The sequence below is a fragment of the Bos indicus x Bos taurus genome, chromosome 21 (genome assembly GCF_003369695.1).
Source record: "Bos indicus x Bos taurus breed Angus x Brahman F1 hybrid chromosome 21, Bos_hybrid_MaternalHap_v2.0, whole genome shotgun sequence".
NCBI classification, from domain to species: domain Eukaryota; kingdom Metazoa; phylum Chordata; class Mammalia; order Artiodactyla; family Bovidae; genus Bos; species Bos indicus x Bos taurus.
Window position 1 is genome coordinate 27,092,896 of NC_040096.1, and position 21,364 is coordinate 27,114,259.

Here is a 21,364-nt window from a genome sequence, read left to right on the forward strand (position 1 = left end):
TTAAAAGACTAAGCACAAAACTAAAGAAAAGATGCAAAATACCTCATTAATAACTTTGCAGATTATTTATATGTTGAAATGACAGAGTTTAGGTATATTGAACTAAATACAATATTAGGGACTTCCCTGGAAGTCTAGTGGTTAAGACTCTCCAATTCCACTGCAGGAGACACGAGTTTGATCCCTGGTCAGGGAACTAGAATCCCTCAAGCTGTGAGGCATGACCAAAAAAAAAAAATTATTAACATTAAACTCTTTTTCTTTTACTTTTAAAAATGTGGCTACTAGAAAATTTCAGATTACATATATGACTTGCATTGTATTTCAGTTGGGAAGCACTGGTCTTAGACAGCGAGGAGCCATGGCAGATAATCTCTGAAGATTTTTCCAGCTGAAAGCAGTAGGGTAGATTTCCTAGTGGGGTAAAAGGAAGTCTGAGTTTCCCCCTAAAGGAAGAGAAGATGATTGCCATGCATATTCTTAGATCCCCAAGGACTCAAGAGTTGACTCTTTGCCTGCCTGTGTTAGGGGTGTGTGGCCTTCCCTGGTCCCGCAATGGTAAAGAATCCACCTGCCAATGCAGGAGACCCCGGTTTGATCCCTGGGTTGGGAAGATCCCCTGGAGGAGGGCATGGCAACCCACTGCAGTATTCTTGTCTGGAGAATCCCACGGACAGAGGAGCCTGGTGGACTACAGTCCATGGGGTCGCAAAGAATCAGACATGACTCTTTACGTGCCTGTGTGCAAATGTGTGTGTAAGAGGCAGATCACCCAGGCTTCTGCCCCATCTCTCCTCTGGCCCTGCCTGTATGGGGCATCATTTCTGCTTTCCTCCTCTCTCTTGAAATGCCCCCCTCCTCACCCCCGGCAGCAGGGACTGGAGCTGACAGATCATTGTGGTTTCCTGAGGACCCAGCATCCTACTTGACATGTAGGAGAGGCCACATCAACCCTCACTAAGTTGAGCTGAGTTGAAATGGAAGCGACATTCCCACCCTCACCCCGTGGAGCACACAGCATGGACGAAGGTAGCCAGAATACCGCCTACTTCTTCCTCTGCCCTCCCTATCATGTACCCAGCGCTGGGCGCTCCATGCTTCAAGTTCACTCTGGCCCCCAGCTTGTGAGGGCTGGCCGTGGGCGAGGACGACGTTCTATCTAGAGCTTCACTGTCTGAGAGCACAAATGATTTCTCCCTTTCTTTCCTCTCCTGGGTTAGGTGTCAATCCCTATTGCACAGGAGAGATGGATTTTCCAACAACCAAGAAGTCAGCGGCTTCGGCGGATAGGCAGCCTTATTCCCTCTGCAGCGGCAGGAAGTCTCTCTCTCAACAACTGGACTTTCCCGCAGCAAAGGCTGTGGTAAGAACGAAGGGCAGGGAGGCCCGAGAAGAGGGAGCGAGGGGAAGACTGCTTGAAGAGCCTTCCTGGCGGTTTGATGTCCACAGGGCTACAGTGGTGAGGAGCTGGCTTGGGGGCAGAGAACCACATGAGGAATGGTCACCTGTGACCACTTCCCGCAGCTGCTTCCATGTTGTTAGGATCTCATGGGCAGAGAACACTCCACCTGTGCAGACCCTGAAGTGGGGCTTTACGTGGATCCCTTAATTTAATCTGTACAGTGACCCTAAGCGGTCGTCGAGGGAAGTGGGGGCAAGTTAAGGAAGGCATGGGAGTTCATATTTTTAAAAACAATTCTTAAAAAGAGTTCTATTTATTTATTCGACTCCACTGCAAGCATGTGGGATCTTAGTTCCCTGACCAGGAATCTAACCTGCGTCCCTGGCATCAGAAGGCAGATTGTTAACCACCAGATTACCAGGGAAGTCCCACATCTTGGGGTTCCTGACCCTCTGCCCACCACCCTGTTTCTGGCCCAGATGAGGGTCTCAGTAAATGTGTCTTGGATTCTGTTGAGGACATTCTCGGCCATTGACCTCCCAGCCTCTGCTGGGGACTCTGAGTATAGGACTCACTGTCTGTGGTCTGTGATGTGTGATCTGTGACTCGGGACTCACTCCTGTAACAAATCTTAGTGAGCATCTGGCTGCTGGTCGAAAAGGAGCCTGGGCTCAGCAAAGATGTCTCCTGGGGCCACCAAAACAGACCCTTGCACTGGACTCCCAACCATCCGCCCTGCATTCACCTCACTGCAGCCCCCATGCGGCAGACACTCAGAAGAGCAGGCATCAGGGTTTTCTCTGTGGGCTTTCCCCCTTCCTGGGGGAGTGAGCCAACATCCTTGGACTCATCCTCTCTCCACCTCACCCTTTTTCTAGGGCTTGTCAAGACCGACACGGTCGCTCAGCACAGCTCAGCTCGTGCAGCCCTCAGGGGGCCTCCAGGCATCTGTCATCTCCAACATCGTGCTGATGAAGGGCCAGGCCAAGGTGAGCAAGGACCATGGCCAGGGGAGGCTCCTGGATGAACACGTGTTCCCAAGGAGCTGTCATGTCACAGTGGGGATGGGGACAGGGGCTGGGGATCCGGGCTTAGAACAGGGGTGTCAGATGCTGTCATGCGAGCAGGCTCAGGGAGGGGTAGGCAACCTAGCTCTGCACAGAGCAGGTCATAGGAAGACGAATGTTCCCCAGTTTGTCCCTGGTTTGCTGTTTTTGAAAATAGTTTTACCCTATTTTGAAATTGATTCAGTTCAAATCATCGTCAGGGTCAGTTCAGGTGCTGTAACAAAAATACCTTAGACTGGGCAGCTTAAACAGCTTATGTTTATTTCTCATGGCTCTGGAGGCTGGGAGTCGAAGTTGAAGGTGCTGGCAGTTGCCATGCATGTTGAGGACTTCTTCCCTGATTTTACAGTGGCTAAGTTGGTAAAGAAGCTGCCTGCAATGCAAGAGACCCAGGTTTGATCCCTGGGTCGGGAAGATCCCCTAGAGGAGAGCATGGCAACCTGCTCCCATATTCTTGCCTGGAGAATCCCATGGACAGAGGAGCCTACAGACAGAGGACTGTAACCCAAGGCAGGCTACAGTCCTTGGGTCGCTGAGTCGGACACGACTGAGCGACTGAGCACACACATAGTTGATGTACAATATTATATGTTTCAGGTATACAACATAGTGACTCACAATTTTTAAAGATTATATTCTGTTCACAATTACTGTAAAATATTGGCTCTGTTCCCTGTGCTGTGCAATGTCTCCTTATAGCCGACATATTTCATATACAGTGGTTGTGCTTCTTCATCTCCTCCTCCTATCTTGCCCCTGCCCCCTTCATGAGGGCTCCACATTTATGGCCTAGTCACCTCTGAAAGTTTCCCCCTAATGTATTGATTTGATGGGGAGAACACCCATTCAGTCCATGTGTCTCCCCGAATTCAGATATGCAGACTGATTTTAGCCTCACAGTCGAGAAATACTGAAAGATAAGGAGAAAAGCAGTAGAGGTGGTGGGACAGCCCCAGTGCTCTGGGCACGCCCCACAGACCATGCTGCCCCGAGCAAGGAGATGACATGGGCACCGAAGAACTTCTGAGGTGGACACGGCTGCTGCTGCAGAGTTCTCAGGCCAGCCCAAGTGACCTAGATGCTTAATGGAAGAGTAGGTTTCTACCCACCTCATGATTTTGGCATGTGGTGTGAGAAGCTATTCACCAAAATGGTCTTCCTAGAGGAAGGTTCCACACGTCTAAAGTCCTCCTCTCCACCCCTCATCACTTCTATCTCCTGGGATCTCAGCAGAGAAACGAGGAGAAACCAGTGGGAAGAGCTAAGATAACTGTCCCTCTAGTCACAAGGGAGTCACTCTCTCCAGTGCCCAATTTTCTCCAAACAGCTTCTCTTCCTGATTTGTAAATCACAATGCTCTTACCTTCTTGCATTTTTTGTTGTCCAACTCTTTGTGACCCCATGGACTGTAGCATGCCAGGCTTCCCTGTCCTTCATCATCTCTTGCATTTGGGCAGATGCATTTTAATACCATCAACTTTGAGATTGTTTTTGAGATTGTCTTTTGCAGTGCTCAAAAGAAGACAAGGACTTCCCTGGTGTCCAGCAGTTAAGAGTCTGTGCTTTCAATGCAAGGAGCGAGGGTTCGATTCCTGATTGGGGAACTAAGATTCTATGTGTGCATGGCACAGCCTAAAAAATAAAAGTTGTATACATATAAAAAGGAAGGCAGAATGGAAAAGGGTACCAACCCTCTAGCAAAGATGATTAAAAATGGTGTCAGTTATCTCAGTGTGCGCAGACTGTACAGTCAGTGAGTAGACTCCATGGGTGTATGCATCACTGAGCAGGTTGAATCGGCCTTGATGGGAAGCAGGAACGTATTTGGCATAGGAAGCCTGGAGTGCAGAGCAGGAGTGGTGGCTTCAGAAATAGGGCAGGCCTCCCACTGTCTCCCTCACATAACCTCCACACCCAAGACCTCATCATTAACAGGCATGAGTAGGAGTGAGGCCAGAACTGAGTTGAGGAGGAGGAAGCAGAGCTGGAAGGATCCACCAGCACTTGAGGTAGAAGACGTGAAGTAGCTCAGTCGTGTCCGACTCTTTGCAACGCCATGGACTGTAGCCTACCAGGCTCCTCCCTCCATGGGATTCTCTAGGCAAGAATACTGGAGTGGGTTGCCATTTCCTTCTCCAGGGGATCTTCCCCATCCAGGGATTGAACCTGGGTCTCCCGCATTGCAGGCAGACGCTTTAACCTAAAGTCAAACCACAAAAGCAGCTGCCAAAACACAGGCACAGCACCAGGGGATTTGCAGGGATCCTTCCATTAACTGTTACAAAACCCTATTATTTTCTGCTAATAGATGAGGAGGGCTTACCTGGTGGTTCAGCAATCAAGAATCCACCTGCCTATACAGGGGACCTGAGTTTGATCCCTGGGTCGGGAAGATCCCCTGGAGAAGGAAATGGCAATCCACTCCAGTATTCTTGCTGGAGAATCCCATGGACAGAGGAGCCTGGCGGGCTACAGTCCATGGGGTCGGAAAGAGTCAAACACGACTGATGCCTGAATAACAACGTAGACAAGGAGCTGAGAATCTGGGACTCACAGGACTTGCCAAGATCACTTGGTTAGTGAGCAACTGAACCATGACAGTGACTGAAGACCTTCTGACCCCGGGCTCTTGTTCTTGTCCACTGGATCATTCTGCCTCACTAGGGCAGGTGAAAGTTTGGGTCTAGAGCAATTATTTCAGCCAGGAAGAAGCTGGGAGCCCAAACAGAAGCCCAACCCGCTTTCTCATTTTCCTACCACTGTGCTTCTCCTGGACACCACTGGTCTCCCGGTCCTGCAACACCCACCACCTTCACCAGAAGCTCACACCAGCACTGTGTCCACACTGCTTTCCTGTCTGGCCCCTGCTCACTGGGTTCTCTTAGGATCTGAAGGTGGCTCTCAGGCCTGCCGCCTCTGTGATGCTGGGTGATGCATGAACTTCTCTGAGGAGCCTAGGAGAAACTGCCCAGCCGCAGTGATGCTGATACCCGGCAGCCATCACTTGGAGGGATCTTCCTGGGAGCCATGATGCTGACCACGCCCTGACATGCTTGTGAGCTGAATCCAGAGGCCCAGCCTCCAGCCAGTGTTCATGCCTTCACTCTACAACATATATTTCCTGAGCGTCTGCCTCCGGAGACCAGACCCTGACAAATAAGATGCACCCACTGCCTCCCTGAGCTCACAGTCTCAAGAGGAGCTCCCTGCAACCCAGGCTAAGCCTCCTTGGGAAGTTGTTGTTGTTGTTTAGTCATGTCTGACTCTTTCCGACTCCATGGACTATAACCCACCAGGCATCTCTGTTCATGGGATTTCCCAGGCAAGTATACTGCAGAGGGTTGCCATTTCGTTTCTCAGGGGATCTTCCCCACCCAGGGATCGAATGTGGATTTCCTGCATTAGCAGGTGGGTTCCTTTATCACTGAGCCACTGGGAAACCCCAATGAATGGCATGGAACATGCCTCAGCCTGACCTTCTCCTCTTCTTTCCCAGGGCCTGGGCTTCAGCATTGTTGGAGGCAAGGACAGCATCTATGGCCCCATTGGAATTTACGTTAAAACCATCTTTGCAGGGGGAGCAGCAGCAGCTGATGGAAGGCTACAAGAAGGTAGATCTCTGAGGCTTTACTAGGTGACGTTTGAGGAATCGAAAGAGAATCCCCAGGCTCCCCAGGCTTCCAGTAGACACTGTTTGTGTGGGCCATTTTAAAGTCTTTATTGAATTTATTACAAAATTGCTTCTGTTTTATGTTTTGGTTTCTTGGCTGTGAAGCATGTGGGATCTTAATTCCCCAACCAAGAATCGAACCCAGATCCCCTGCATTGGAAGGCAAAATCTTAACCACGGGACCACTAGGGAAGCCCTGGTAGAAGCTCTTGGGAACGTAACATGTGTCTCAAGCCTTCAGAATCCAGCTTGCATGGATTCTGAGAGAGTCTGCAAGCAGTGGGATACACGGCCGTGATGGCTCTGTCATGCCTGGCCCGTTGGCTGGGTGTGTTTGCACCCCCAGTCTATCACTGGCCTGGGACAGAGGACCAAGGCATCTGCTCTGCCCCTTGCATTCCTATTGCTGCCTTTGCTTTTCAAGGCTCCTCTCAGTTGCTGGCACCCTGCTCCCATTGACATCCTGTTTCTTTTCTGTTGTCTGCCCACCCCAGCCCACAACCATGGGGAGCCAGGCCCAGTGCTCTAACGAGTTGGGTGAATGTTCTCTGCGAGCCTGTCCTGTTCTGGACTCTAGGAATGCAGAGAATTATCAGATGGGGTCCTTCTACTGAGGAGCTAACGGTTCACCCCACTGCCCTCCTTCCCCTTCTGCCCACCTGTGCTATCAACTATCTCCCTTCAGCTTATTCATCTCTTCTGGGGAGGGAAGCCCCTGAGAGAAAGGGGTTGAAGGGCCTGAGATGCTCCCCAAGTGCCCCTCTCTGTCTTCTTGTCCTGGAGGGGAGAGTTTTCTCCCCACCCAGTCCCACCCCACAGTCACCCACCAGTTATTGGATAAGACGCTTGACCCCATGTTCTAACTGGAAGGCAGAATTTGGGAGCAGATGGTCATGGAGCAGACTGAAAACCGTGCAGGCCTGACACTGGGCTACAAATGGATCTTTAAAGACAAGAGACCTCACAACCTTCCTTCTCTTCCCTATCAGGCCAGTTTCTGCACACTTTGCTGGGAGCCTTACCACCTTTAATAATCTAACTTGTTCAGGGTAGGGTTGACCAACTAGAGCCTTGCAGGCCACATCTGGGCCACTGCCTATGTTTATAAGGCTCACGAATGAAGGACAGTTTCCCTGTTTCTTCAATGGTTGAAAAAAAGTCAAAAGAGGTTTTGATGCTTTTGTGACAAATTAAATTCAAATTTCAGTCTCCATAGAAGAGCTTTACTGGGACACAGCCGTGCTCACTCATTGACCTCTGGTCTACAGCTGCTCTTAGGCAGCATTGAGTAGTTTCTACAGACAGCTTGTGCTTGCAAAGTTTAAAACATTTTCTGTCTGGCTCTTTATAGAAAAAGTTTGCCAACTGTAACATTATACAGGGTTATGCATATGGATTTTATTATATGGACAGTGGGGAGTGTTGGAACCTTTTTCTAATTTGGGAGGGACTGGCCAGGACCAGGGTCTTTTTATTTGTTTTTTTTTTAAAGATGATTCAGGAAGCTGAGTGTAAGATGAAGTGGACTGGCCAGACACCAGAAACAGTAAAACCAGTTTAGAAGCTATTTTAAGAGCCAGGCTCCTAGCTCTTCAGGGTCTTCCCTGAGGCTGTAAACTTGAGAAGAGAAAGATGCTGAAGGGTAAAGCAGTGGCTTCTGTGGCAGTGGCAGATGAGGCCAGAGAACCCCTGAAGTTGTCTGATCTTAGTAAACTAGAGAACAATGATGAGTTACATAGAGTAGGAGGCGGAGGACTGGATGAATCACAAGCTGGAATCAAGATTGCCCAGAAAAATATCAACAACCTCAGATATGCAGATGATACAACTCTAATGCCAGAAAGTGAAGAGGAACTAAAGAGCCTCTTGATGAGGGTGAAAGAGGAGAGTGAAAAAAACTGGCTTAAAACTCAACATTCAAAAAACAGGGGAAAAAAACCCAAAGATCATGGCATCCAGGGCCATCACTTCATGCAAATAGATGTGGAAAAAGTGGAAACAATGACAGATTTTATTTTCTTGGGCTCCAAAATCACTGCAGACAATGACTGCAGCCACAAAATTAAAAGATGCTTGCTCCTTAAAAGAAAAGTTATGACAAACCTAGACAGCATATTAAAAAGTGGAGACATCATTTTACCCACAATGGTCCATCTAGTCAAAGATATGGTTTTTCCAGTAGTCATGTATGGATATGAGAGTTGTACCATAAAGAAGGCTGAGTGCCAAAGAATTGATGCTTTCAAACTGTGGTGCTGAAGAAGACTCTTGAGAGTCACTTGGACTGCAAGGAGATCAAACCAATCAATCTTAAAGGAAATCAACCCTGAATATTCATTGGAAAGACTGATTCTGAAGCTGAAACTCCAATACTTTGGCCACCTGATGCGAACAGCCAACTCATTGGAAAAGACCCTGATTCTGGGAAAGATTGAGGAGGATCGGGGGTGACAGAAGGTGAGATGGTTGGGTAGCATCACCAACTCAATGGACATGAGTTTGAGCAAACTCCAGGAGAAGGACACGGAAGCCTGGTGTGCTGCAGTACATGGGGTTGCAAAGAGTTGAACACGACTTAGTGACTGAACAGCAACCACACAAGAAGGTGAAGGAAGAGGACCAAATGAAGATATTCAGGTTTAAACAGCAGAGTGGAGTCAGGTCTCCAGGTGACCACTAGGTGGCGCAGTCCAACAGGCGAATGAAAATTTGGGTCCCAGTTCAAGAAGGGACTTAAGCTTGTTGAATTGTTTTTAGGGTCATGTGGAAAATAGCTGAAGTTATAGAGTGGATAAAGGAGGCAGGGAAGAGTGGAGAGTGAAGAGGGCTGAGGCACAGCTTTAGGGGAATAACTGAATCCAGAGGCCTGCAGAGGAGTCCCTGAAAGAAAAAGAAGAAAGTAGATCAGGATCTTGAGACTCTGATTTATATCTGGTGAACTTTTCTGTGTTTGAATAAAAGATGGAGGAGGAACTGAAGTGGCCAGGAGAAACCAGCTTCATGGATTTTCTTTCCAGGTATTTGTCTCCCTTAGTTCATAGTAATCATAAGAGTTCAGTGAAAAAGACACTCAGCTAGTTTGCAGTCCTCAATTCTAGCCTCAGATAATTGACTGAATCCCCTTTTGTAACTTCTTTCAAAAGAGAAGCTTAAGAATAGGGCCTCGAGGGGCTTCCCTGGTGGCTCGGCGGTAAAGAATCTGTCTGCCAATGCAGGAGACACAGGTTCGATCCCTGGTCGGGGAAGATCCCACATACTGAGGAGCAACTAATCCCGTGTGACACAATTATGGAAGCCCTCTCACCCCAGAGTTCACGCTCTGCAACTAGAGAAACCACCACAATAAGAAATCCACGCCCCACAACTAGAGAGCAGCCCCTGACGACTAGACAAAAGCCCATGTACCAACAAAGACCCAGCACAGGCACAAATAAATGGATGAATGAATAATTTTTTTGAAGGAAAGAATTCACAGGGGATATATCTGTTGTGTCGACTGAAAACAAGAAGATGCACAATGTGAGAGGTGGAGTTAAGTTTCATTTGGGGCAAAATGAGGACTGCAGCCCAGGAGACAGCACCTCACATAGTTCTGAGAGACTGCTCCAAAGAGGCAGTGCGGGCAGGTAAGTATATAAGATTTGGTGAAGGAGGTGTTCGGTGCAATCAAGCACTTATTTTACAAGAGGTTTTCTGCTAGTCACGAGGAGCTAATGTCACCGTGAAAGGACTTAGTGCTTTTCTAGATATGAGGAAATGTGAGGATTGGGGTCATAAAATCAGTTCCTGAAAATATCAATCTATAAAGATCTGTTCCACCAGTTTCCCGGGAGCTCAAAGAGCCTCACTCTCTACCCTGGACTCCCTTCAGGGCGTGTCAAAGGTCAACAGCTGCAGCAGCACAGGGTTCAATCTCCTCAGAGGCAGATGGCAGATGCCCTTGGCAGGTGCCACTTTGTAGTTGACAGGTGCAACAAAACTATTGTGTCCAGATCAAGGCTAATAATGTTTCATCTGTATTCCCCTTGCAAAAAAATGGTTGTGTAAGATTTATATGGCAAAACTGAGGCTAAACACCTTTCACCAAAAATGACCAAATAAGGAATAAAGACTCTGGAGGTTCCAGAGTTGGGCTCTGTGGCTCCCTTGAGATGGACCTTCTAATAATTTGAAAACAAGTTCAGGATTTTGCGTAATGAAGAATGGGTAGTGAAGTATGAAGTATGGCCTTTATAAATCCTTCCTTCAGCATGCACTTAGTTATATTGTGATTATTTTTTTAATTTGTCAGTTTTCATTCCTCAACTTGGCATCTTCTAAGGAAGAGGACTGAGCCTTTTGTTTTTCTCCTCTAGTTTTAGCAACTGAACATATTAAGCTGATTTGAATATTCTCCCCATCCCTTTTATTGTCACAGACACGTTGGATAAAATAGCACATTCAAACTTTAGAGAAAGAAATGGAAACACCCAGCTTCTCAGACACAAAGAAACCACTTGATCTTAAGCATGACCTTCCCAGGAATTGATGTGATAGTGAAACTGACGGGTGTCATTTCCAGGGCTCCAAAGAGCTCTGGTACCATTGTTCTTTATGTCTCAGCACAGAAAGAATTCAGTGAGAGACAAAGTAGTAGATAAGAAGTGGTTTATTAGAATAGGACACTTGTGAGTTCTATAGATGGGCAGGTGAGAAATGCCACCCCCTGAGACTTACTGGGCTACAGTTTTATAATAATAAGGAAATGTGGGGAGGAGGAGAAGATCTTCTTTCTCTTTTTTGAGTAGACGTCATGCGTCCATCATCAGTTCCTCTTCCAGGTTGGGCAGGCAAGTTTTCTTCTCCCTGCAGGTCAAGTTAGGTCCACAAATTACTGTTTTTCATGTGTGCAGAGAGCGTGTCCTAGGGATCATTACCTTACTGAGCTCACTGGGCAGGATGTGGGCTCACGCCACTGTTGTTTCACTGTTTGGGGGCATGTCTCCTGCTTCTGTCGCATGGTTTTGTTGCTAAACAAGACTGCTTGGTTAAGCAAACCTGCTTTCCTGAGTAATCATTAGCTGGCAGGGTCTCCCATATTGTTTCTACTCACAGTCCCCAAGTGGAATTAACTATTTAATCACCTACTTTGTCTCTTCTCTCTGTCCCTGTCAGTAGCACAGGAAGCTGCTTATGGGGCATAAGGCCCAAGGACTGGGGTTTGATGCCCACACAGGGACAGGGGAGGTGGCCATGGGCCCTGGGAACCTCTGAGAACCTGCAGAAAGCCTTCATGCTCATGAGCCAGCAAGCCAAGGGAAGCAAGGAGGAAACATAACTTTGCCCTTGGCTCTTGGGTGGAAGAAAGACATCTCCCTCAAGAAAACAAAGAGTCAGTCTGTGTCTGGGTGAGTCTGCAGCTTTCCCATCAGAACCTGGGTCTCAGCACTTCCACGCCACAGAGCTAATGTTACAACTAGTCCTAAACCAGCCCTGAGACCCCTGTGTGCCTACTGGAAAAAAAAGGGAAAAAATAAAAGTTAGCAGTCTGAGGGCTATGGGAGTTCCACTAGAAAACAAGCTCCCCTTGAAAATGAGTTGAAAATAAAGATTATAACTTTTCAGCCATAAAAAGAATTAAATCCTGCCGCTTAGGACAACATGGATGGACCTTGAAGACATTATGCTGTGTGAGATAAATCAGACAGAGAAAGACAGTACATGATCTTACTTACATGTGGACTGAAAACAAAACAAAAAACCTGAACTCACAGACTCAGAGAATAAATGGGTGGTTGCTCATGAGGCGGGCAAAGTTGATGAAGGTGGTCAAAAGCCATAAACTTCCAGTTATAAAATGAATAAATCATGGTGACTTTAGTTAATAATATTATATTGTGCGTTTGAAAGTTGCTAAGAGAGTAGAGCTTTTTAAAAAAATTGTATTGAAGTATAGACGATTTACGGTGTTGTGCTAATTTCTATTGTATAGCAAAGCGACTCAGCGATACACATATTCTTTTTCATACTCTTCTCCATTACGGTTTATCACAGGATATTGAGTGTAATTCTCTGTGCTGTGCAGTAGGACCTTCCTGTCTATCCATCCTGTATATACTAGTTTGCATCTGCCAATCCCAAACTCCACTCCTTCCCTCTTCCAGCCCTCCACTGCTTTGACAACCACACCCCTCTTTAGATAGTAGATCTTGAAAGTTTTCTCATCACAACAACAACAACAACAACAACAAAATCAACTTGTAACCAGGTGTGGTGACTAATATTAACTAGATTATGAGTTTGAGAAAACTCCTGGAGGTGGTGAAGGACAGGAAAGCCTGGAGTGTTGCAGTCCATTGGGTCAAAAAGAATCAGACATGACTTAGTGACTGAACAACAACAATATTGTGGTAATTATTTCTCAGTGTATAATATGCTGAAAAAATAAAAGAAGTAACTGAAAAACAATAAGGAAAGAATAGAACACAATGAAAAGGTAAGTGTGAAAAAATAACTTAGAAATTAAAAAAAGTAAAGTCATTGCCAGGAGAAATATCAACCTCAGATATGCAGAGGACACCACCCTTATGGCAGAAAGTGAAGAGGAACTAAAAAGCCTCTTGATGAAAGTGAAAGTGGAGAGTGAAAAAGTTGGCTTCAAACTCAACATTCAGAAAATGAAGATCATGGCATCTGGTCCCATCACTTCATGGGAAATAGATGGGGAAACAGTGGAAACAGTGTCAGACTTTATCTTTTTGGGCTCCAAAATCACTGCAGTCGGTGACTGCAGCCATGAAATTAAAAGACGCTTACTCCTTGGAAGGAAAGTTATGACCAACCTAGATAGCATATTGAAGAGCAGAGACATTACTTTGCCAACAAAGGTCCATTTAGTCAAGGCTATAGTTTTTCCAGTGGCCATGCATGGACGCGAGAGTTGGACTGTGAAGAAAGCTGAGCACTAAAGAATTCATGCTTTTGAACTGTGGTGTTGGAAAAGACTTTTGTGAGTCCCTTGGACTGCAAGGAGATCCAACCAGTCCACTCTGAAGGAGATCAGCCCTGGGATTTCTTTGGAAGGAATGATGCTAAAGCTGAAACTCCAGTACTTTGGCCACCTCATGCGAAGAGTTGACTCATTAAGACTCTGATGCTGGGAAGGATTGAGGGCAGGAGGAAAAGGGGACGACAGAGGATGAGATGGCTGGATGGTATCACTGACTCGATGGACATGAATTTGAGTGAACTCCGGGAGTTGGTGATGGACAGGGAGGCCTGGTGTGCTGTGATTCATGGGGTGGCAAAGAGATGGACACGACTGAGTGACTGAACTGAACTGAACTGAAAGTCATTGAAATTTAAAAACAAACAAACCTCAGTGGGTGGGTTAGACAACAGATAAATGCAACTGTCAGAAGAATATGTGAGCTGGAAATTATCCAGGGAGGCCACACAGAGCAATGGAGGAAAAAAAGATGAGCACTAGAGAAACATGGAGAATAGGTTGAGAAGGTCCAGAATATCTAATGGGAATTCTAGAAAGAAAGAACATCGTGAAAGCAGGGGAGTGATAGGTGATGAGAGCATGGTTAAGAATATTCTAGAATTATTTCAAAGCCCGGAACTTCAATACGAGGAAGCACCCCAATACATCCTAGTTAAAATTCAGGCTATTGAAGACAAATGAAAAAGTATATTTAAAACAACCAGAGAAAAAAAGATGGATTGTCTATAATGGAACCATAATTAAGTGACTGCAGATTCAGCAAAAGCAATTAGACCAGAAAGTCATGTAAAAAATACAGAGGCAGAGGACTTCCCTGGCGGTCCAGTGGACTCTGCTTCCACTGCAGAGGGCACAGGTTCAATCCCTGGTTGGGGAACTAAAATCCCACATGCCTCGCAGTGTGGTCAAACAAAACAAAACAAAAAAACAGAGACAGTGCTCTCTGTTGGTGTATTGAATAGATTGAGTGAATGGGAGAAAGTGATTTTCTGTGCACATAAAAATGGATTTCTGGATACAGAAAACATTTTTCTCTTAGGTGTGTTAGTGTTGTGGAGACAGGACTTGGAGTAAAAAGCCCCTAGTCCTAATTCTTACTACCTCCTAATTCTTACTACCATTTGAACTTCAGCTTTCCCTGAGCTCACTTTCTTCTTCTGTAAGACAAGATCTTCATGGCATTCTGGAAACATCACATCCAACCCACTTTTACTGAGTACTAGGGAGGCCTCATCCAGAACTGGCCCTGGGGGTACAGCATCTACTGTTACAAAGCCCCATCTTCAGGGAGGGACTCTCTCGGGCTATCAGTCACCACTGGGGTGATGAGAGCTCTGAGAGTGGGAGGTGCCACATGCCTCAAGAGCACAAAATCAGAAGAGACTGAGAGGTTGAGGCAGTAGCTGAGACTTCCCTGGTGGTCCAGTGGTTAAGAATCCACCTTCTAATGTTCAATCCCTGATCAGGGAACTAAGATCCCACATGCCACAGGGCCACTAAGCCCACTCATGGCAACTAAAGAAAGCTTGTGGACCACAACAAAGACCCAGTGCAACAAAAAATAAAGAGATGGTAGCTGAAAAAGGTAGGAGACACACGTTGTAGTTGAGAAGATCCATGGAAACGAGCACGGAGCTTCACAGATGACAGTGGAAAGGCCGGTGTACGATGTTTCAGCAAATGGTCCGGGGAGAGGGCAGCATCAGGGGCTGAGGCGGGAGCGGAAGAGGTGAAGCCAGGAGGTGGACAGGGAGCCGACCGGGCCAGGCCTTGGGTAAGGACCCTGGATCCCACCCTGGACCGTAAGAGGGGCCAGAGAAGGCCCAGCCCTGCTGCCCTGCCTGCCTCTCAGTGGGAGAGACCTGGGTGAGTAATGTTCTCTGTGGTGGTTTGTGCATCACACAGAGAGCTGGACAGGGGGTTAAGGGAGCGCACTAGAGTTTAAGGTGGGGGTAACGCCCCTCTTGGGGCCACACTCTTTTCAGCTACGATTCCTCCCTCCTCCCTCTCCCAACAGGTGATGAAATTCTGGAACTCAATGGGGAGTCGATGGCTGGACTGACACATCAGGATGCTTTACAGAAGTTCAAGGTGACCGTTCGTTATCCCTCTATGGCCAAATGCTCAGGCCTCCAGACAAAGGAGCCAAGCTCCCAACGTCACCCTACTTCCTTCAAACCTACACATTCTAATGGTGGGCTCCTTTGCGTGGGGCACCCCGCTGACACCAATCTTGGCACAGTGCCCAAAAGAGGCCTCACTCAGGAAATCACAGTGTTGTCAGGACTGTTGCCTGAGGCCACATCAACCATCTAAGGTTTATAGCACTGTTTCAAAACGTTCCGCGTATTTCTGTTACAATCTGCTTTAAGTTTTGAAGACAGTCACTGAAAGGTATTTTTTGAGTCTCCAACTAGTTAGTTCAAGACTGTCTTTTTGGCATATATAAGAGTTGACTCATTGGAAAAGACTCTGATGCTGGGAGGGATTGGGGGCAGGAGAAAAAGGGGACAACAGAGGATGAGATGCCTGGATGGCATCACCGACTCAATGGACGTGAGTTTGAGTAAACTCCGGGAGTTGGTGATGGACAGGGAGGCCTGGACTGCTGCAATTCATGGGGTCGAAAAGAGTCAGACACGACTGAGCGACTGAACTGAACTGAACTGAACTGATGTATATATGTGGTATGTGCTCATACACATGTTCAGTTGTGTCTAGCTCTTTGCGACCCCATGGACTGCAGCCTGCCAGGCTCCCCTGTCCATGGCATTTCCCAGGCAAGAATATTGGAGTAGGTTGCCAATTCCTTCTTCAGGGGATTGTTCCAACCGAGGGATTGAACCTATGTCTCTTGCACCTTCTGCATTGGCAGGAGGATTCTTTACTACTGAGCCACCTGGGGATGGGCTTCCATATAGCTCATCTGGTAAAGAATCCACCTGCAATGCAGGAGACCCCAGTTTGATTCCTGAGTCAGGAAGATCCACTGGAGAAGGGAACGGCTACCCACTCCAGTATTCCGGCCTGAAGAATTCCATGGCCTGTATAGTCCATGGGGTCGCAGAGAGTCAGACAATACTAAGCAACTTTCACTTTCACCTGGGAATATATGTGGTAAATAAGATGTCGTATTCATATTCAGACATATAAATATATATCATGTAAATGTATACATGGGCTTCCCTGGTGGTTCAATGGTAAAAAAAAAAAAAAAAGAATCCACCTGTCAATGCAGGAAAAACAGGTTTGATCCCTGAGTCAGGAAGATACCCTAGAGAAGGGAATGGCAAGCCACTCCAGTATTCTTGCCTGGAGAATCCCATGGATAGAGGAGCCTGACGGGCTACAGTCCGTGGGACCCCAAAGAGTCAGACGTGTCTGAACAACTAATCGACAGCATCTGTATATACAGGTTTCCATATCACACACATGCACACCCTGCTACATGTTCTTCAAAAACATGTTCTTCCGCTACTGTTATTCACAAAAAAATAGTAATAAATAAAAGGTCGGCCTTGCCCTGAGCTGCTGCTGGAAACTGTGACCCTCTCTATTTCAGCAAGCCAAAAAGGGTCTGCTCACCCTCACGGTCAGGACCCGCCTGACGGCCCCCCACTCCCTGGGCAGCCACCTGTCCCCGCCACTCTGCCGTTCCCTGAGCTCTAGCACGTGCGTCACAAAGGACTGCGGCTCCTTCATCCTGGACAGCCCCGAGGCGCCCACCAGCAGCACCAAGCCCAATGACAGGATCCTGGTGGAGGTGTCCCTGGAGAAAGGTAGGCAGGCATTGTCTCCCAGGGGCCTCACTGTCCTCCTCCACCCTCTGACTGGACCCCCCACTTCTGAGCTGTCTCCCAGACTTTCCTAGGGGGAATCAGGCCAGGCTGTTGTCCTTAAGCAGATTTTTGTTGTTAGAGTATAGTTGCCTTATGGCTTCCCAGGTGGCTCAGATGGTAAAGAATCCACTTGCCAATGCAGTAGACATGGATTTGGTCCCTGGGTCAGGAAGATCCCCTGGAAAAAGCAATATCAACCCACTTCAATATTCTTGCCTGGGAAATCCCATCTACAGTCCATGGGGTTGCAAAGAGTCGGACACGACCAAGCCACTGAGCACTCATATGGTTGCTTTACAATACTGTGTTAGTTTCTGCTGCACAGGAAAGTGATTCAGCTATAGTGAAGTGAAGTCGCTCAGTCGTGTCTGACTCTTTGCGACCCCATGGACTGTAGATGGGATTTTCCAGGCAAGAGTACTGGAGTGGGTTGCCATTTCCTTCTCCAGGGTATCTTCCCAACCCAGGGATCGAACCCAGGTCTCCCGCATTGCAGGCAGGCGCTTTAACCTCTGAGCCACAAGGGAAGCTATACATATACATATATGCCCTCTTTTTTGGATTTCCTTCCCATTTAAATCACCAGAGAGCAGTGAGTAGAGTTTCTGTGCTGCACGTTAGGTTCTCATTAGTTAGCTACTTTATACATAGTAGTGTATATATGGCAGTCCCAGTCTCCCAGTTCATCCCACCTCCCTTTCCCCCTTGGTACCCATATGATTGTTCTCTATGTCTGTGTCTCTGTTTATGATTTTACAATGTTTTATGATTATTGTTTAGCCCCAGGGTCTAGGGCTCTGTTTGTTAACAGAAACCCAGGACACAGCATCCAAATTCAGTCAATTCAGTCAGTGTGCTCTGGTGCAGTGGTTAAAATAAAACAGAATGAAGCAAACACAGGTCTCTCTCTCTCATGCATACACACACACACACACACACACACACACGCACACACATGACCAGGAGTTACAGCTCTACGGCAAATCTGCTGGGACCTTGGATAGGTCACTTGCCCTCTCTGGGATCTTTTTCTTACTTGCGGCAGAGAATTGAGATGCTCTCACACACAGACATTTGAAGATCAACATCCAGTCCCTTCACCACTCGGGGTGGATGCTGACAGGGACGGGCTCATCAGGCCCTCCCCGCCAGAGTGCAGCCAGGCTGAGACCTGGAGGGTGAAGAGGAGGCAGCAGGCCCAGATTGTTGGGAGAGAGGGAAGGCCAGTGTTGCTGCAGCAAGGTGGGCAGGGTGAGAAGTGGTTTTGCAGCACTTCATGGGGACAGAGGGAAAGAACCTGCAGGCCTTTGTAGTTTTGTTGTTGTTGTTCAGTTGCTCAGTCATGTGTGACTCTTTGTGACCCCGTGAACTGCGGCACACCAGGTTTTCCTGTCCTTCACTACCTCCCAGAGTTTGCTCAAATTCATGTGCATTGAGTCGGTGATGCCATCCAACCATCTCATCCTCTGTCACTCTCTTCTCCTCCTGTCCTCAGTGTTTCCCAGCATCAGAGTCTTTTCCAGTGAGTTGGCTCTTTGCATCAGGTGGCCAGAGTATTTGGAGCTTCAGCATCAGTCCTTCACTGAATATTCAGGATTGATTTCCTTTAGAATTGACTGGTTTGATCTCTTTGGCTGATGCTCTGCTAATTGCAGTTGGAAATCCTTGAGGGACTTCTGAGCACTCTCTCCATGACAAGCTATGTTCCAGCCATACTGGCTGGCCTCCTTGTTGGTTCTGCAACCTGGCCTGCTCTCCTTCCTTCTTCCCTCTCTCCCATCTTCTCTCTTTCTTCCCTCCTTCCCTCCCTCCTTCCGTCCCTTCCTCCTTTCCTTTTCCCTTTTTTCTTTCTCCCTCCCTGTCTTCCTTCTTTCTCTTTCCCTGCTCGATCTCAGCATCTTCATCTGCCTTGGTCACTAGTTTCTGACCCTCGAGCAGTGCCTGCTCACAGTGATGCTCTGCGACTATGCATGGAGTGACTGCATTGATCAATAGGAGACGCCAGCTAACCCAGGACAAGTTTGGTCCCCTGACAGACCAGCACACACCTGGTCTAGTGCAGTCACAAGCCCCAGCCTCCACCCTGTTCTGCCTTCCAGAGGCTGGTGTCGGGCTGGGCATCGGACTGTGCAGTGTCCCCTATTTCCAGTGCATTTCTGGCATCTTTGTTCACACGCTGTCTCCAGGATCCGTGGCACATCTGGACGGTCGACTGCGGTAAGTCCCGATTATGTTTTGGAAAAGATCTTAAGGCAGGAATTCCTTAGTGTGTCAGGAGATTGATCAGAAGATGAGATCTTTAGAATTGCTCCTCAAAGTGTGGTTCCTGGACCAGCGGCATTGACATCCCTTGGGAATCCCTTGGACATGCAGAATTCCAGGGCCCTCCCCGACTCACTGAATCGGAACCACCATTTTAAGGAGATCCTGGGGAATTTGTACGCATGTCATCATGTAAGAGATAGTGTCTCGGAGAATAATGGCCAGAAACAGAAAACATGAAGTGAACACACTTTAATTCAGATGTAACTGATGTTAATTGTATAGTGACATAAACAGGAGGTTCAAGGAGGTTTGCCTGTGTAGTCTATATGGAAAAAAAAAGCTTACTAAGCAAATCAATAGTATTAACTCCATTTCTTGGTAGCACAAACAAAAGATTTTTCATACAGCATTTCATGTATGTCTTTTTACAAATAACTTCTAAGAGAAGTAAAAATCTAAATTTTATTTTTAACAACTTATCTGAGTCTAGTAATAATATTTTATTCCAGTTTAACTTGTTAGAATACTCAGTTCCACATTCATATATGGTTTATCTTCTGTCATCGAGCATATGATATATGCTGGTAGCTCAGCAGTAAAGAATCTGCCTGCCAAGCAGGAGATTCCTGGGTCAAGTTCAGTTCCTGGGTCAGGAAGATCCTCGGGGCAAGGAAATGGCAATCTACTCCAGTATTCTTACCTGGGGAATCCCATGGACAGAGGATCCTGGTGGACTATAGTCCATGGGGTCACAAAGAGTTGGACATGACTTAGCTACTGTTTACAGCAACATATGCTATATATTTATATGTATCCCAGATAATATATCTTCATGTATACCTTCTCTACTGAGTTTGGGTTTTGCTAAATTAGCAGGGTTTGGCCATATTTTAAAGGTTTTCCTGTCACTATAGTATGTACAAGCTTGAATTATTGATGGGTTTGCTGCTATCCTAGGCAGGAGGGTGACAGCTGATTGGCTGAGCTGCTGTGCTGTCACCTAGGACAGAGTGGCTCAGAGTGATGGCTTTAGTCCAAATCTTTTGAGATAGTCTTCCCTCTTAGACTTGAGCTGAATAAGGATTGTTTTGGAAACTTTCACTTTCCTTGGCATCAGGTGCTGTCTGGCGATGGTCTTCTTTTACAGCAATGAATATGTGTGCTTTCTTAGCAAGGAGAAGGAGAAAGGGGAACCAACTCTGCAATAGCAATGTAGAAGAAAGAAGCAGCCAACCACAGCAGCAGGAACCATGAAATCAGTGTCAGGAGACCTAAATTTCAGTCCCAGCTCTGCTGATAACCAGCTAGGGCAGAGGATGGCAAATGAGGGCTCACCATCTGTTTTTTTTTTTTTTAATAACGTTTTATTGGAACAAAGCCGTACTCATTCATTTACATATTCTCTAAGGATGTTATTTTTATGCTATGACATCAGAGTTGCAGAGTTGCCATAAAGATGGTATGGTCTGCAAAGCCTAAAATATTTACTGCTACTACTGCTAAGTCACTTCAGTCATGTCCAACTCTGTGCGACCCCGTAGACGGCAGCCCACCAGGTTCCCCCATCCCTGGGATTCTCCAGGCAAGAGCACTGGAGTGGGTTGCCATTTCCTTCTCCAGTGCATGAAAGTGAAAAGTGAAAAGTGAAAGTGAAGTCACTCAGTCGTGTCCGACTCTTAGCGACCCCATGGACTGCAGCCCACCAGGCTCCTCCGTCCATGGGATTTTCCAGGCAAGAGTACTGGAGTGGGGTAAATATTTACTATGTGGCACTTAACAGAAAAAGTTTTTAGTTCTTAAGTGAGATCATATTGAGATAATTTCACTCTGTCTGATTTTCCCCATGTGTGAAGCAAGGGAATTGGCTTGTACAAATCCTCTGTTTATCAAAGCAGCCTTATTTTTTCTACCTCGTCTCCCGCCCATTTCCTGCCTTATAAGAATGAACACCATGCAGGTACCTCAACCAGTGATTTCTTCTCTCTTTTAGCACATCCCATTCATTCATTCCCTTAACCATTCTGTGTATGAGAACACAGAAGGCCCAAGAGAGGACGTGATCAGTTTACCTGTGGTTAATTGGTTAATCCATTACACTGGTTAAACTACACCCTCCATCTCATTTGAGCTTAA

The 21,364-nt window shown here is 46.9% G+C and overlaps 1 protein-coding gene across 1 annotated transcript in view; it reads left to right on the forward strand.

The window, feature by feature from the left end:
- IL16 (interleukin 16) overlaps positions 1-21,364 on the forward strand; it is a 126,514-nt gene that overhangs the window by 75,114 nt on the left and 30,036 nt on the right. The window contains exons 5-10 of the mRNA XM_027521457.1: positions 1,221-1,363; positions 2,281-2,391; positions 5,966-6,080; positions 15,145-15,218; positions 16,690-16,906; positions 19,066-19,183. Coding sequence (XP_027377258.1) covers positions 1,221-1,363; positions 2,281-2,391; positions 5,966-6,080; positions 15,145-15,218; positions 16,690-16,906; positions 19,066-19,183 — 778 coding nt within the window. The remainder of the gene's footprint in view (positions 1-1,220; positions 1,364-2,280; positions 2,392-5,965; positions 6,081-15,144; positions 15,219-16,689; positions 16,907-19,065; positions 19,184-21,364) is intronic.